Source organism: Coccinella septempunctata, chromosome 8 (genome assembly GCF_907165205.1).
Source record: "Coccinella septempunctata chromosome 8, icCocSept1.1, whole genome shotgun sequence".
Lineage (NCBI taxonomy): Eukaryota > Metazoa > Arthropoda > Insecta > Coleoptera > Coccinellidae > Coccinella > Coccinella septempunctata.
The window spans coordinates 22,390,053-22,407,745 of record NC_058196.1 but is presented as its reverse complement, the minus strand read 5'-3'; the positions used below and the strand labels follow the sequence as shown (position 1 = coordinate 22,407,745).

General features: G+C 36.7%; 1 protein-coding gene and 2 non-coding genes across 4 annotated transcripts in view; 2 read left to right on the top strand and 1 right to left on the bottom strand.

The window, feature by feature from the left end:
- The window catches only part of LOC123318720 (protogenin-like), a 68,321-nt gene that overhangs the window by 6,617 nt on the left and 44,011 nt on the right, over positions 1 to 17,693 (bottom strand). For both annotated transcript variants that reach the window (XM_044905435.1, XM_044905436.1), the window contains exons 2-11: positions 11,145 to 11,495; positions 9,028 to 9,166; positions 7,844 to 7,912; positions 7,583 to 7,785; positions 4,817 to 5,146; positions 4,335 to 4,544; positions 4,208 to 4,276; positions 3,653 to 3,793; positions 3,406 to 3,594; positions 1,100 to 1,409 (exon numbers count right to left, since the gene is read on the bottom strand). In XM_044905435.1, the coding sequence (XP_044761370.1) occupies positions 1,100 to 1,409; positions 3,406 to 3,594; positions 3,653 to 3,793; positions 4,208 to 4,276; positions 4,335 to 4,544; positions 4,817 to 5,146; positions 7,583 to 7,785; positions 7,844 to 7,912; positions 9,028 to 9,166; positions 11,145 to 11,495 (2,011 nt within the window). The remainder of the gene's footprint in view (positions 1 to 1,099; positions 1,410 to 3,405; positions 3,595 to 3,652; positions 3,794 to 4,207; positions 4,277 to 4,334; positions 4,545 to 4,816; positions 5,147 to 7,582; positions 7,786 to 7,843; positions 7,913 to 9,027; positions 9,167 to 11,144; positions 11,496 to 17,693) is intronic.
- Positions 5,763 to 5,969, top strand: LOC123319603. The gene has a single exon (XR_006538559.1). It is a non-coding gene; the product is annotated as a small nucleolar RNA U3 (small nucleolar RNA).
- Positions 6,851 to 7,057, top strand: LOC123319621. The gene has a single exon (XR_006538576.1). It is a non-coding gene; the product is annotated as a small nucleolar RNA U3 (small nucleolar RNA).

Here is a 17,693-nt window from a genome sequence, read left to right as displayed (position 1 = left end):
CACTTTCATTTATGTTAAGTGGACCACCTATTGTACAGGGTAAGCAAAATTCGTTGTCCACTGAAGGGATCCCGAGGACTATGAGAGCTACAAGATGAAACATTTCCGAGCTATTTTTCAGAGAAACAAAGAATGGTGAAAACCGTAGCCTCCTACGATTCTTCGTTCTTAAGTTATTGAGGTTAAATTTGGTTTTGACGACTTCGAAAAGTTCTCATAACTTTTTTGTCTTTGAAGTTACAGATCTGTAACTTAAACCTATTACAAGCACTTTTTTAAGTATAATCCACTGACGAGCTCAAAATATTTTTTCATTTCGAATCATTAGGCGAAATTTCTTTTTTCAAATGCAAACTTATATTGGAATTTGTTATTTTTAAATTGGAAAAAATCTTGTCAGTAGATTCTACTTATGAAAGTTCCTGAGAAGGTTCAAGTTTGAGATCTGTAACTTCAAAGACAAAAAAGTTATGATAACTTTTCGAAATCGTCAAAATCTCATTTTTTACTAATAACTCAAAAACGAAGAATTGTATGAAGCTACGGTTTTCGCCATTCTTTGTTTCTCTAAAAAAGAGCTGGGTCATCCGTTTTCTTCAAGCTCTTATAGTTCTCGAGATCCCCTCAGTAGACAACGAATTTTGCCCACCCTGTACTGTGATTTTCACCTGACTGATTTATTTTATATTCCTGTAATTCGGTGGATTTTTAGAGTTGTGTAATAGTGCCTACTCTGTTCCTTATTGCGAAACAACCAATAGACTTTGTGAACTCGGATTATGACTTTTATTAGTTAACCACTAACATTCAAACCACGTACCTAATTTAATCGTATCACATTTCGTAAAGAATTAATTTGACAATAGCAAATGACAGTAATTGACACGGGCACTTATATTTTCATGAAATTCTGTATTCCAGAAATTGATTCAATCGCCACTCTATCTAATACTGGTAACAGCCAGACGAAAGGAGTTGGCGGACGAAAAGTGTAGGCGGACGAAAAGCACTTGTCGACTTTTCGTTCGAAAATTAGTTCGCAAAATGTAATTTTTCGTTGAGGTCGACGAAAAAAATATTTGAAGCGTTTTCTTCTCACCTTTTAACGATCGTTCCTTTCTCGCAGTCCTTCCCGATTTCCGCGTAACAGATGGCGTAGAACTCCGGTTCCTCCTCCGGAGCCATCCAGTGCAGAGTGACCGACTTGGAGTTGATGTTCGTGGCCCTGAACCCCTCCGGATTCGTAGGCACATTCTGCGAGATGGTCTTCTTGTCGAAGCTGATGTATGTTTGGTTGGGGGCCGGTTCGTCGTCCACTTCGGGAAGCTTCAGCAGGACCCAATTGGTATCATCGTTTCGGTAGGAGGAAGACATCACGCGAATATGGTAATTGACCTCCGGGTTTAGGCCTGCAAAGATAACGTCGATCGAAAAGTAATGGGAGATTTATCTGTTTAGTGTCAAGGTCTAGGCATTGTAGAGATGCAGCGATAAACGCGTGATTGACTACGCGCATTTTTTAAAATCAACTTAAGACCAGTTTGCACCAGTACCCCTTAAAAGGAGTACTTAACTAAGCGTCGTTTAAAGTTAATGGAGGCTTAAACTTATTCCCAGTTGCATGACTGTGGCTTAACAAAATCTTAAGTAACAGGCCCTTAAGTTTTTCTATCTAGTGACATTTCAGTTTTTTATTTTGGTGCAACTTCATCCTAGTCCAATAAAGCCATTTAGCCATTTTATTGGCTGGCCGGTTGCCGATGATTTCATTAGCCTTTACTGTCCTGTCAGTCAGTTTCAAGTAAATTGTTATATTATTATCAAAGAGTAATAACTCTTTGCTATTGAATTTGAATTATTATTGATAATGCTAATGATTGTCAAATAAAAGGTACCTAAGTTTATATACAATACTTCCTTTGTAAGGTCTTATGCGAATTTGTTTATTAATGTTGAAGAGATACGTGAAGAAAATGTCCTTGTTAGTACGAATACGGTGAATGATTGCCAAGCAGGTGGTGGTAATTTACAAAGGCACCCAACTTCTCAACAGAAAAAAAAGTTTGTTGCTAACTATAGTATGATTTGAGACACAGAATTTTAAATAATAAGACTGATGGCATTGTAATAAAGGCAAAAGAAAAGGCTTGGTGTTCAGTAATGAATTCATGCAATTCTCAAAATCCATCAAAAATGGGATTAGCAGCCAGTTCAACAAATTATTTTAGGTTAGAATCCCGCCCTCAAATATTTAAGTGGTCATAGTTTTAGCCATTTAAATGTCAGTTAACAGCTGGTGCAACGTAATTTAAGTTAAGGGTTCATTTTAAGGGACACTTAACCTAAGTGTGTTTGGTACATACGGGTTTAAGGGAAAGCCCAAATTATGAAGCCCTTACAAGAAGATACAGCGTGTGTAAACAGTGCTCGATCAATCGATAACTATCAGAAATTTTGGGTTAGGAGAGTGATTAAAACTTCGGCGAAATCCTCTAATTAGCGCATAGACTAAAATTATTTTTGACTTTATAGGGTGTCAAAATTGGTGAAACACGATACCAAGTGGCTTTTTCAAATGGGAATACCCAATTTTTATAACATATTCTGAATATACATGAAATTCTGATTTCGCACTACCGTAGATTTGGGTGACTTGGGACGATTGTTGAATTCTTGTCATATTTTCAAAACGGTTATCTATTTTTATCTGACAAAGGGGTTCGAATATGCTTAATGACTCAGACTATTGACTAGGATATATATACCAAGTTTCAGAATTCGGATATAAATTTTGAAAAAAATTAAATATACTCGTCTCAAGTCGAAAAATCGTCATATTCCCTGCTGCCAATGCGCCGCTTGTATCTATTCGGCATTGTCCCAAGTCACCCTATGAAACAACAAAATGAATGAATGAGATCCATGTTGCCGTTTGATTTCTGAACAACCTTGTTTCATGACATATCTAATATCCCAATATCCCACGTATCCAGAAAAAAAATTACACATGCACAGGACACTAGAAAGTATAAGGGCCACAAAAAAACGCACGTCCACTCTCCTGAATTCGTTAATTTTTCCTGTCAATTCAAACGCTCTGGTCACGGAAAACTCAACAGGAATTAATTGTTAAACTAACCGAAAAGACGCTACACAAGCTTATAAGTTCGTCCCCTCATTCATAAATGGAAAGAAACAAAGAAATTTGCAAGGGGGAGTAATTGTCCCAAGTTACAGGACTGTCCCAAGTCACCCAAATATACCGGTACCCTACTTGTCTTTATTTATCTGTGTGACTTTTTTTATATCTTCAGCACTTCCAGTGTTCTCTTTCTCGCACGCTACTGCTTAGTGATTGGTTTTTTCAGTTGTTCGCCTGATAAAACATTTGCATTTTTGACTTACCAGTTATGTTGTACTTAAGGTTATCGGTTGTGTTTGCATTGACCATGTGATCAACCTCATTTTTCCACTGAACAATATAGGAAGTATTTGTGCTACCACAGGTAATATCGGAGCTAATCTCAGACCATACCAACTCAATCGAATCAGGTCCCAATAATCTGAACCTAAGGTTTCTCTCTCCCTTAACAACTAGAAGAGAACAAAGTTTATATCTATCTCGGACGAAGTTACCACGAAAACAACATACCTGTATTGCATGTAACCCAATTGGAGTCATCGCTTGCTCCTCGGGAGTACAGTCTTACGTAAAATGTATAATTTGTACTACTATTTAATCTATCTGCCAAAATATAGGTACCATTTGTGGTTACATAGTCAGGTCCTGGTTCTGTGGATGGTAATTAAGTTAATGAGTAAATTGCATATTCATGTTCTTTCACCGAAGTTGTACAGGGTGAGTCTTTGACTCGTACAAATATTTTATAGTAGGTAGATTCTTAAGGTCAAAGGACACACTTTTTTCCTCTACTATTTTTTTTTCGAATCGGCTCGGTTTGAAAGATACTGGCTGTTGAAAAACCATAAAAAAAGGAAAGATCCATAAAAAATGGTACAGGAAAAAAGTTTTCCTTTTGACCTCAAGAATCTACTGTTAAAATATTCGTACGAGTCAAGTCTTGAATCTTTGACCAAATATTGCTGCATTGATTTCGGGGTAGAATAAATAATTGTTTATGGTTCGAAGCCTCCCTATTCCAGTTGAAAATCAACTTACAACTGAATCTTCCCAGTTAATCCTTACCTTCATGAGAACCATCTTCACAGCCTATAGTATTATTTGTACCTTGGCACTTTCCATTCGTGCACTCTTCTGAAATATGTCCAGATGTCAAGTAATAATCATTTCAGCATCATCGTTATATACTTACGATGAGTGTTATAGAAGGAAAAAATGCTGTAAGCCCTAACTACAACATTCTCGGGCTCCTGCCACGTTACGCAAATACTCTTCCTGTCGTATGAACGACACTGTACATGGTGCGGCGGTGGGGGAATAGCTGGTGTCCTCGGATCGGACACCACCTGCGCAGGCGCCCATATACTCCCGGCCGAATTCGACGCTACACATTGATAAATGCCTGCAAGAAATTATGTTTTATGTAATCATTGATTTTATGTTTTATTCAATGGTCATCACTGGTTGAGTTATGCGATAGTGAAGAGCTCTAATAAGAGTTAAACTGGTATATGCTTTCTTTATAGTTCATTCTGAATCTATATAGATCTCTGCCAGATCATTACTTTTTGTATTATTATTATTTATAGCCATTTCGACGTTCACTTTTTTATTTTAAACTGCCTTAGTAGGACGTTATGGTGCACTTACAGGAGTTCCTTAATGTTTACTTACCAACATCGCTCGTGAACGTGTGACTCATGACCAAAGCCCCATTCCTGATCTTGGTCCTTGCGCCAAGCTTCACCTTCTTACCGTCCTTCAGCCATTGTATACAGGGTGTTGGGAACCCTCCGGCCGCGCACGCTAACTTCACTATCCCCGCGTTTACGTAAGACAGCGACGTTGGAGTCTTGGTGAAGTACGGCTTTCTTTGAACTTTGAGGTGATAAGTCTGATATACGGTGTGTTGACTGTTTTGAGCTCGACACACGTAGGTGAGGTTCTCCGATTGGGCATCGGGGATGATGTTCAGGACACTCGTGTTGGAGATGACCTTGCCATCTGCAAACAATTCGGAATATTAGGGTATGGACATAATGTAGAAAAGTATTTGTTCTGAATAGAATACATGGTAGCAGCTAAAGAACTAAAAAAAAAAAACCGTCCAAATCACATCGAAATGAGTTGCCCTTTTTATCTAGACGTTCAAAATAGTTGAGGGGGGCTAAACCCTTCGAATATTCCATTAATATAGTCCAGTTCACTGAATTCATTTTCCAAATACATTTCCATTTACTGAATGGAAGTGATGAATTTATACTAATAAATAAATATAGTGTTTGTTTAGATATTTAGAATTTAGACTATGAAGGGAAGTCCACCCTCAACAGTTTAGACCACCGAACCATAATCAAGTATAGTTCAGTGGTCACTGTAAGTACAGTGACTTAATACACCATATGGTATATAGTCACTGTAAGTAACAACCTCCGCCATCTACTGGACGACTGCAGGGAGTAGACCACTCTGTAGATAGGTGCCGCTGGCTTCGGACTGGTAAGTGTCCGTCACTATGAAGAGAGTAGAGAATTGTTAAAATAGGTGGCGCTTTCTCTCACCCAATACTCAAGAAATCTTTACGCTTCAACATATAGCCTCGAAGTTGGTTGAGAATTTTAAGATCATACTTCACAGGATCATTTCTGTAGTATATCTTCACACATTCTCAACTCACATTGAGAGTGGTCGTAACCTCGACGATGAGTCGTAGTTTCGTGTCTTGAGCGTGAGGCAAGCTCAAGGAATTCCTCGTGAAATCCTTGTGGCTATCGATGATCGTTCAGCTGAATTAGTTCAGTTACGGACACGAAACAATCTGAGGGGTTGCCTCTTTTCATTAAATCAATGTAACAGCGACTGTTGAAATCATTTTCTCATTTGAGTATATAAATTACTCATTTACAAATTGATATTCCCTCATCGTCTATTCAATTCCTTTTTACAGAAAATACAGAATATTGTATATATTTCTGATTATTGCATGACTTTGAGCACATAATAAAACGGCTTCACTAGATCCACTACTTACTTTTATTGAATATAACATTGTGGATAATTCACAGTTTTTACGAAAACTGAGATAGTTTGCTTGTTAGCTTTCCACAAAAATTGTATTTCCGATCCAGAAACTCATTATTTTTTTGGATCTGATTATTTTAGGTACCTTTATAGCAGGTAAAATTTCAATAGAATGATAGAAATCACCCAATACTACCATAAATCACTGAGAATTTTTGTCGGCTCATTTCCACCACACGAAGTAATCTAAATATACATGTTTCTTCCATTTTTCATCATGAGTGTTTGGGAACTCCTTTTATACCAACATCTTTACTCAAAATTACCACACAAATTCAAATCTGATGGAGTAAACTCTTCATTTATACAGAAAAATATAGAATATTGTATATATTAAGTTATTCAAGACTCAAAAATACATATTTAATTTAAAAGATGAAACATTCTTCGAAGCTTCATTTCCGCAACCTGAATGTGTTCGGGTACGGTCTCACAAAAGGGACGTTAACGCTTAAGGTTCAGTCATGAATCATAATACAGTCATACAGCTGTAAGTCACTTCATTCAACAATATCCTATATTAGGAGTTTTGAAGAAAGTAGAAAGTTTAGATGGCTCTGACTTTTAGCCAATACCCACAATCTCCTTACGATTCAACATAAAGCCTCGAAGTTGGTTGAGAACTTTAAGATCATACTTCACAGGATCATTTCTGTAGTATATCTTCACACATTCTCAACTCACATTGAGAGTGGTCGTAACCTCGACGATGAGTCGTAGTTTCGTGTCTTGAGCGTGAGGCAAGCTCAAGGAATTCCTCGTGAAATCCTTGTGGATATCGATGATCGTTCAGCTGAATTTGTTCAGTTACGGAAACGAAACAATCTGAGGGGTTACTTTTTTCAATTAATCAATGTAATAGCTGGAACTGGGGGTAACAACCTCTCTATAATGATAGTTGGTTACGTTCATTTCTTTTATTCATGGTCAATATTTTTTTTTCTGTCTTGCCTGTATAATTTTTTCTTCAGAGAAATATAATATGACTATATTACTCATATAAGTACTTCTTGAATTCTGTAATCCCTTCATTCCTTTGTTGTTTAACAAAATGTTTACAGTGTTTCTTGGATATGTTGCTGATATTCTGATTCAAAGTGAATTTTTAGAATTTTGCAGCCATTTTCATTTTTGAATATCAAATTACTCGAGAACGGCGCATTATACGAGAAAATATGAAAAATAATTGAATTTTTCAAAAGGCTCAAATATTAATTACTCAAGTAAATAAATCCACGTCGGTGACAAAAGTGAGGTTAAATCCGTTCAATTGACTCGTAGGGCAAGGGGTATAGTTATAGTGTTTACTCTTCAATTTTGATCTCTGCGTGGTAGTCTGAACTGTTTTACGATATTTACCTTTCAACCATTCGATCTTAGGCAGGGGCCAGCCGTAAGCACTGCAATACAAGGAAGTTCTCAGGCCCACCGTCACCGTCGAATTCAGTGGGTCAGGGAGAGGTAAAAAAGAAACCGGCAGTTTTTTCTCCAGCTTCGGCGACACCGCCAAAGTAAAACTTTTGTATTTGGTTTTCTTCAATAACGAATTGGTAACGGCACACCTACAATTATTATGAATTATTCAAATGATTCTTCCAAGTAGGATATTTGAAATCTCACCTGAATACGCCATCGTCCTTACTCAAAGTCTTCAGGATAAGTAAAGCTCCAGAGGGAAGAGGAACATATCTGCGAAAAAAATTACACGTTAACAACAATTCCGTTCAAGGCTGTAATTCATAGGGCATCCACAAAATCTGGGATGATCAAATTAGTACCAATGGCAACACGAGTTTGGGAATATTATATCACCAGCTTATGAGATACAGGGTGAGTCTTAGACTCGTACAAATATTTTAACAGTAGATAGTTGAGGTCAAAACAAACACTTTTTTCCTTTATCGTTTTTTCCGAATCGGTTCGGTTTAAATGATACAGGCTGTTGAAAATCCATAAGAAATGTTCTGCTAGTTCTATCTCACAAACGGTTTTATCGAATGAAAGAAATTTCGGAATATAGTTTTTCATTTATTGATGAATCTTTTTCGAACATTCGATATCACCCACGTCTCCCAGTTTCCTCATTATGACAATAACGTATCATAAAAATGCCAAAAATTCAAAGAACAGCCGAGAATTTACCCGAGAATTCATGCGCCCCACTGTTCAGTTGCATACAAAATGATCTCTGCCGTTTTCTTCTCAAAATTTGGTAGCGGGCTTTAGTTGGACGCTATCTAATAAATATTTTTTAACGTTTAGTAAAATAAAAGTATTCTTCATATTTTCTCGTAAAATGCGCCGTTTTCCAATAATTTGATTTTCAAAAATTAAAAAGTATCTGTGACATTTGAAAAATTGGGTACTTGGGCTCATTATGGAAACTTGAAATGGCTACATCTTTTTATCAGGTCCGCATCGGAAAAAATGGTATGGAAAAAGTGGTTCTCTTGACCTCAAGAATCCACTGTTAAAATATATGTACGAGTCAAAGACTCACCCTGTATAGGCTTAAATATGCATCCATTCTTGGGTATTGAAAATGGGAACTTTTTAGTTGAATATATTGAAAGTGCAAGAGATATTTCGTTGAAACTTTCGATATGTTGATGGTACTTCATTATTCTGAACAAAAAATAAGGTCATCCGCTTACTGTTAGTTTTAGTGGTACTTTAATGGTGACACCTCTTTAAATCAACACAATTCAGCACACTTTTTCGTCAGTGCGGACGATAAAAAAAATCAGAATAGATTTTGATACAAAATTACGATTACAAAATCTTATAGATAAACCTCATTATACCTTGAATCGTGAGGTAGAGGTTGTTTGTTGAATTCCCATCGGAGTTTCGCCTCTGGTACGGAATGAAACTGACAAGGTAAGACGATAGGTTGTTCTTCGGGTACATCAAGAAGAAGATCTGTGACATTGAAATCCAAGGCTACAAGAAAAAAGAATAAGTTAGTAACAAATTTTAACATGATTGAAGGATTTTTTAAGGGACTTCTGTGGTTCTTCTGATAAACACAAAAGAAAAAGAAAAACAAAGATTTACTTTCCATGGCATATGCTTCCTCTCAAAAAACAGAACTTGGATGGGGTTGGAGAAAAACACTCAAATTTATTGCCAGAGAATGAGGGTTATCAATAATCAATTGAAGGGTCTCGGCGTTTTCACTTTGAGTAAATGTTTGAGGAAATTTCATTCCAGACTCATGACCAACCCTGTATTCAACTACACTGCGCAAAAAAATTAACGCACATTATAGAAATCTCAAATTTATTCTACAACTGAAGGTGTTCTCAATGATAATTATTTTTATCAGAATTATGCATGCATATGTTATCCACTTTCAACGGTTTTCTTCGATACAGATGTTTTTTCCCAGCAGGAATAAAAAAAGATGATTTTATCAGATTTTGAATGTATTGGCTCCATTCTAAAATCAGTTGTTCTCGATCTATTCTAGTGATCAATAGTTTTTCTTTCGTTTGATTTTCTACACTCGATCGCTATGCAACGCGATCCACGCAATTTGACCCAAGAGGAATGTGGCAAACGGTAGTTTTGCGAGAAGAAGGGTGGACATACACAAGAATTGCAGAAAGGTTTGGAGTTTCCCATACAAGTGTGTCCAGAATGTTTCAGCGATTAAGGGAGACAGGTATGAATGTCCGAAGACCAGGACAGGGTAGACCACGGGTAACAACTGCCATTCAAGAACGTTACTTGAGAGTTTCTTCGTTGAGACAACGGTTTGCAACCGCTCGCCTCCTTCAAATTCAGCTTGAGCAAACTCGTGAGGTGCAAATTAGCACTCAGACAATAAGAAATCGCCTCAGAGAATATGATTTAAGGCCTCGTGTCGCGGCAAGAGGCCCAGCTCTTACCCCAGCCCATCGAAGGGCGCGTTTGGATTTTGCGAGAGAGCATATATCCATTGGGAAGAGGCCGATTGGGAAAGAGTTCTCTTCACAGCTGAGTCTAGATTCTGCCCCTACCATTGTGATCGACGTTCCCTTGTATACAGACGTCCACATGAAAGATATGCTCAGTGCAATTTCCTGAATACTACTGGTTTCGGGGGAGGATCGATTATGGTATGGGGTGGAATATCTTTGAATGCTCGCACAGACCTAGTGGTCGTTGATAATGGAGCTATGAATGCTGATAAGTATAAAAGAAACATTCTTGAAGAGCATGTAGTGCCATTTGCCCCATACATTGGTGAAAATTTCATTTTTATGGACGATAATGCCAGACCCCATCGTGCGCGCATCGTTCAGGAGTACCTTGAAGAGGTTGAAGTCTCTCGAATGGAATGGCCAGCAAGAAGTCCAGATCTCAATCCGATTGAGCAGGTTTGGGACAACCTCAATAGAAGGCTGAGAAGTTCAGAAAATCATCCAGCTACTCTAAATGACTTAGGAATCCAAGTCGGTGAAATCTGGGAAGGATTAGATCAGAACATTTTAAGATTACTCATTTTGAGTTTGAACCGTCGTTGCCGAGCTATAATTAACGCAAGGGGTGGAAATACCGAGTATTAAATCACTTATCAGCATTTCAGTATTTTCAAAATTGTTCATTTCCCTTCTTTCACATAAGATTCGGCGAAATCCTGGAATTTTCTTCCATTTAATGTGTCTTGTTTCGTTCAAAACCTTCCCGAGAGAACATAAAAATAAGTTATAAAGTCATGTAGAGTTAACTTTCATTAAAATTGAGATTTTCAGAATGTGCGTTAATTTTTCTGCGCAGTGTATTTTGATGATTTCTTTGCAATGAAGATTCTAAGAATATAGTTTTCGACACTGTCAATGATGCATGTAACCTCGAATTTTTCATGACTATTTTAAGCTTATCAACCAATAATGGCAATTTTGGTTGGTTCTACCCAAAATAATCAAATACTCACAAGCAATTTGTACTTTGGCCTCCCCGCTGATCACCGCTCCAACTCCATTTTTCACCTTGCACCTGTAGCTGCCCGTCAAAGGCCTTCTACCGCCTGTAACTCTGGGTATGTAAAGGCTGCCATCCTTCTGTACCGTCCTTCTATTGTCGTCTTCCGGTATCGGCTGATTCTGATGCAGCCACGTTATCACTGTAGGAATGTCAGAAGTGGTGCCAGGCGGTTTGATGCTGCACCGCAAAGTGGCCGGTTGGCCCTTCAGCACTACGACGTCTTCTGGATCTGTCACATTGTGGGTATCCGTTATGTTCTTAACTCCCGAAACGCTGTTTATGTTCGCTACCTGTGTTTTCGCTGAAAATAAAAACGATCTCTTAATAAATGTATGTATCGTAAAAAGTAGTATCGTCCTCTTCATGACTCAAGATGAAATACATAGAAAACAGAACACTCAGTATTAATAACTTCAACAGGAAAAAATTCTATATTCGTTTAACACGACGCAAGCACGTCTATCACAATTTAATGCTCCATCAAAATTTTAATCCTCCGTTAACCTATGTATACAGGGTCCTGCAATAGTGCGTTAGGCTTCCATAGTTGCCAAACCAGACGTTTTAGAAATTAAGTTGAGAAGCATTCCCTTCGTACTTCGTACTTTCAAATCTGCATCTCAGGTAATTATTTTCTAATATACAGGGTGCTCCCAAATAAAATTATTCAACAAATGAGTGATTTTTTAAATGGAACACCCCTTATATTTTTGCATATTATCAATGCTCTTCAATACCTCTACCATGATGCAAAATATTAGGGATATTTTTCCAACGGTACGGATCTTATTCAGAAAAAACTGCAAAATTTCGACGAAGCAGTAGTTCGGTAAAAACCCTTTACCGATTTCCAGAATCGATAGAAACATGAATTTGATCACCATTTGCATTTGATCACCATTTGCCTAGTCATCGTTCCTGAATGATCAACCTCTCTTATACAGGATGTCCGTTATCAATGTCCAAATATATCGTGTCTGCTGGACACAGGAGTGTAAATAGCCCTTTGGTTACTTTTGAAAAAATGTAAGGTTTTAAACTGTGTACATCATCATGAAAAAAATTACAGGGTTACATTTGAAAAAATCGAGGAAAAACAAGTTGAAATTCTTCATATTTGGACATTGATAACGGACACCCTGTATAAGAGAGGTTGATAATTTAGGAACGATGACAAGGCAAATGCTTGAGTTAAAAGAAATCCTGATCAAATTCATGTTTCTATCGCTTCTGGAAATCGGTAAAGGGCTTTTACCGAACTACTGTTTCGTCGAAATTTTGCAGTTTTTTCTGAATAAGATCCGTACCATTGGAAAAATATCCCTAATATTTTGCATCATGGTAGAGGTATTGAAGAGCATTGAAAATATGCAAAAATATGAGGGGTGTTCCATTTAAACAATCACTCATTTGTTAAATAATTTTATTTGGGAACACCCTGGATATCAGAAAATAATTTCCAGAGATACAGAATTGAAAGTACAAAGGGAATGCATCTCAACTAAATTCCTCCTATAACGTCTGGTTTGGCAGCTATGGAAGCATAACGCACTATTGCAGGACCCTTTATAACCCGTTAAATGGAGCATTAAAAATTGAATAGACCATTAAATTATAAATGGCGCTTCTGCAACTGTGCACAAGTCAGTCACACTTTTCCAACAAGATAATGGAACGTATTTAGAACATTTCAGCTTCCTAAAATATGAAATGTTCTTTCTATGTCAATAAACATTATCTTATCTTATGCCTAATTATTTGGATCCATGTATTTGGAAATTTTTAGTGGAAAACCTTCAATATCTCGGAAAATATCAGGAATAGGGATAAAGAAGTACTAGAGAAAATTACTCAGATGAGAATAGAGAGGCGAAAAAGGTTAAATTAAATAGGGTGTGTCCCATTTGCGCTGCAACATTGAAAAATTTCAACCAGATAGATGAGGAGCGTAAACCCTAGTACCCAAATTTTCAGAACAATCCTATGATCCGCCCTCCGTAAACCACCTACCCAGGTACACCCTGTATAGATGTTGCGAGTAGGTACTTCCTGCCACAAATGAAAATTGATAGTTTCCAAAGATGATAAAAATTTGGGCATATATTAAACTTGACTATTAATGAAAAATGTTTGAGTCCAGTTATTAGAATCGAATTGAACAACCGAAACCCAAAAACTTCCTGGAACCTTCTACTGCAGTAAGCCATCACGAATATAATGGAAAATAATTTGTCGGGTTATTCAACGGCGAGGGTGACCTAGGTTTCGAGTGTGTAATCCATATTCCCCATTTTGAGGAAACCAACCATCAACTTACAGTAAATATATGCAACGAAAATAACTCCCATATCGATTCGAACTCCACCATAGCGGGGGGTGGATTACTAAATATGTCAGTGAACCCTTATTCAACACGGAAATATACTCAATTCGAGGTCGCATGTTAACCAAATGTGTTTTTCATGCCAGCGTTTCAGCGAGTACAATAATACGCAGGCTGTGAGCGTTACGAAATTTTCACTAGCTTTTCTGTAACCTGAATAATGAAGGATGTTTACTGAAGATACGGCCAAAATGAAGAAGATTATTCATTTCTCTAAACAAAAAAATCAATCATCTGAAATCTTGGAGTATTCACACCCAGTATTAACGAAGTTATTGACACAATTTTTTGTATACATGTATTCGGGATAAGTAAGTAATACATGTATCCTTGTTGTCTATAGTTCAACGAATAAAACTCCAAAAAAAAGTTTTCAAAATTTCTCAGATAGTCAATAATTTTTGAAAATATGAAGAATACTTTTATTTAACAAACCGTTCAAATATTCATAAGATAGCACCCTACACAGTTTCTATAGTTGGGTTATTTGAATTTTTGGTATTATTATGGTACGTAATGGTCATAATGAGGAAACTGGAAGATGTGGGTGATATCTTGGGTTCGAAAGAGATTCATGAATTGAATGAAAAACTATATTCCGATTGTGAGAACTGAAAAATAACATTTTTTATAGTTTTTCAACAGCCGATTTGGAAAAAATGGTAAGGTTAAAAAGTGTTTCTTTGACCTCAAGAATCTGCTGTTCAAATATCTTACATTTCAAATTACATCAGGGTAATTTTGAATGGAATAAATATAAAACTAGCATTATATTTAATTTTTCGAATTGAGAGTTGATTGAGCACCCAGAATATCAAAAAAATGGTGAGAAATTGTATTCATACCATTTTATTTTGAAAGGCATTCGAATTTGCAGCCTTTATTTTTTGAAGGATGATTTCCCAATGGACAAGTAACGAAAATCCTCTTACATTGTACAGGGTGAGTAAAAATTGATGGGATTGAATGGCAGCTCTGTAACCATAAGAGCTTGGGAAAAATGGAAGGAATTTTTTCCATCTCGATTTTCAAAAGATGGAAACTGGGCAAAACCACATCCCTGTTTTGTTTTCAAGTAGTGAAAACTCAAGGGTGCTCCACTCTAGTGAGGATTTTGTAATGTCTAGAGACAAATGTAACACTCCAAAGAAACATTTTCATGTAGAATTCACCAATAGTGGTAGTCTAAAAAAAATGTTTGGCTATTTCATAAAAAAGTAGCACATTATCTCCATTTTTAAAGATGGAGACGTGTTGACCCATTAATCTGACACTAATCAGGGGGGTTTTTCTTGATATGACATTTTGAAGATAACAATGAATTTTTTTTAAATATCTCCCTGTACCACTAATCGTTTTTATATTCAGTATAAAAGTTGTAGATAATAAAATTCTATACATATATTGTCTGAAGAAAATTTTCATACCCCCAACCGTTTTCGAGCTAGAGGGTGATAAGGGCGAGGAGCTCAGCCACACATGCGAAAGGCCAAGGTCAATGTAGAAACCCAGCCTAATGTACATTCATCGCCATATATTTCAAAAACGTTCAAACGTAGAAAAAATTGATTCGAACAAAATTTGTAGAAAATGTTATGCTCTACAACTTTTATGATGAATGCGAAAACAATTTGAAGCCCAGGAGAGGAGATAATTCAAAAAAACCCATTTTTGGACCTTTATGGCCTATTCTTATTGTTTCGGCTTGCTGAAACTGTTAGATTATATGTAAACGTGACGATTTTTTTTGCAAGTTTGGCGCCCTCCCACACATTTTCGTCACGCTTAAATTGTCAGATTAAGTGAATGTATACTTTTCAACATGTAATTAACCACATATATCTCAATCTGACACGCTCGATTATGTACAGGGTGGGCAAAATTGGTGATACCTGAACTACAACTTTTTAATCCAACGAGATAGAGAAAAATATACGTACCATTCATGACGTCTTTTTTCGATAAACTAATAATGCCATCAACTGCATTCCTCTATCTTCTTTCGTTTTCGAGTTATAGGCCAAAATTATAAAATTGGGCGATTTCAACTTTGGTCATTATCTCCGTTTTTGTTTGTGCTAGGATGTTGAAATGAAATGAATTATACAGACACTTTTTTGATAGCAATCCAGTGGCGTACTATGATTTTTTCCTACAGGTTTATTTGCTGAACTATAACATAAAGTTGTGTTTTTTCTTATGAAAACAGTAGTTTAAAATGACTAAGAAAGAATCGCCATTTTTAAACCGTTTTAGAAATATATCATACATTGCCCTCAGTCTTTCTAAGTCATTTTAAACTACTGTATTCATAAGAAAAAATAGATCTTCATCTTATAGCTCAGCAAATATACCTGTTGGAAAAATCATAGTACGCCACTGGATTGCTATCAAAAAAGTGTCTGTATAATTTATTTAATTTCAACATCCTAGCTTAAACAGAAACTGAGATTATGACCAAAGTTGAAATTCAAATTTTGACCTATAATTCGAAAACAAAAGAAGATAGAGTAATACAGTTGATGACATTATTAGTTTCTCGAAAAAAGACTACCGTAATGTGCCATGCATTTTCCTCTATCTCGTTGGGTTGAAAAAGTTGGATTTCAGGTATCACCAATTTTGTCCAGCCTGTATAATGATCGTTTTTTTTTTTACTATTCTGACACTCTGTCTGTCCTAGACAATCCCCCCCTATACTCTAATTTTTGCTAGAGGTACTCTATAGGGTCCAAGGTCTCTCTTTATATTAATCTGACACGCTCGAGTATGTACAATGATCGTTTTTTTTTACTACTGTGACAGTCTGTCCTAGAAAGTTCCCCCTATATACAGGCCTAATTGTTGGTAGAGATACTCTACAGGGTCCAAAGTATCTCCCCTCATATTAATCTGACAGTATCTAGAGTAACACACGAATTTCCCTCTTGGGCTCCCCAACTATTTGTTCTTGTTTTCCACTAAAAGCGACTGCCAGCATTCGAATTAACCCAAATTCCCGACTCGGTATACGAGATTTCGACTAGACCATCGACGGAACCAACCTAAAACCCATTATCTTATCACCGGTGTCGTTTTCGAAGACTAGACGCGCAACGTGTGTTGGCCGCTGGAACGTTCTCGCGCGAGTTCCTACAGAAACCGGTGAAAGTCATCAACCCTGGGCCGTTAGGAATGCCGGATTCGAATCGATATCTACGTACCCGTCCGCGTTTCATCTCCCGGTGTGACTCGTCGTCGTCGAACCCCCTAGTAGCGCAGTCATGGGAAAATTTCTCTAGGAATTCATGGGAGAGAGCGTCTTCTCGCCGTGGGACAACACGGGGCCCATTGAGGAAGTACAAGTCGTCTCGCGATATCGGCATCGAATTTAAATTAATCGACTCGTACGTCGCCTGTCATGTATTTTGTACGGGAACAACTTGTTTTACATGCGATGAAATTATAACGAAGCCGTGATGCGAAAAGTAAAATCTGAGGCCTTGTTCTGTCATAGTGAGGGACAATTTAGTAATTGGAAGTAAAATGAAGTAATAAACTGATAATAATAAAATTAAGTAGAAATAGTATGAAAAACTGAAAAAAGTTCTTGTTTTGAACTTTTCATTAGAAAAATTGATTGAGTACATATTTATACATATTATACAGCGTTAGAACTATTTAGAGGGGGACTACAGGGATATCGGCAACCGTTAGAAATACAGGATGGCTTGAATCACAAAAAGTTGCGTTATTTAAGGATGAGTGTGTTGGTGTAAACAGTTCCAAAAGATCTTTGATAGTTCCTGAGATATCGCGAAACAACTGAAAGTTAAGATAAGCTTTTTTTTCTTAGTAACTCATTTCTTTTCGGAGATAACTACACGAAATTCGGATTGTATTCATAATTCTAAATAGCAATTATTCTGGAGCACTTAATGATGTATTTTTTATGAAATATCTTTGAAACGTCAAATTTTGAAATAAGTTTCCCAAATAAAAATTATTTTAAGTACTTAAAAATGAAAAATCAAAATGGGTGTTTAAAATTTAAAGCGTTCCGTTTCTATTGCACAAGTTGGCAACATCGACTGAAATATGCGTTGATAATAAAGAACAAAAAATACACTATCTATG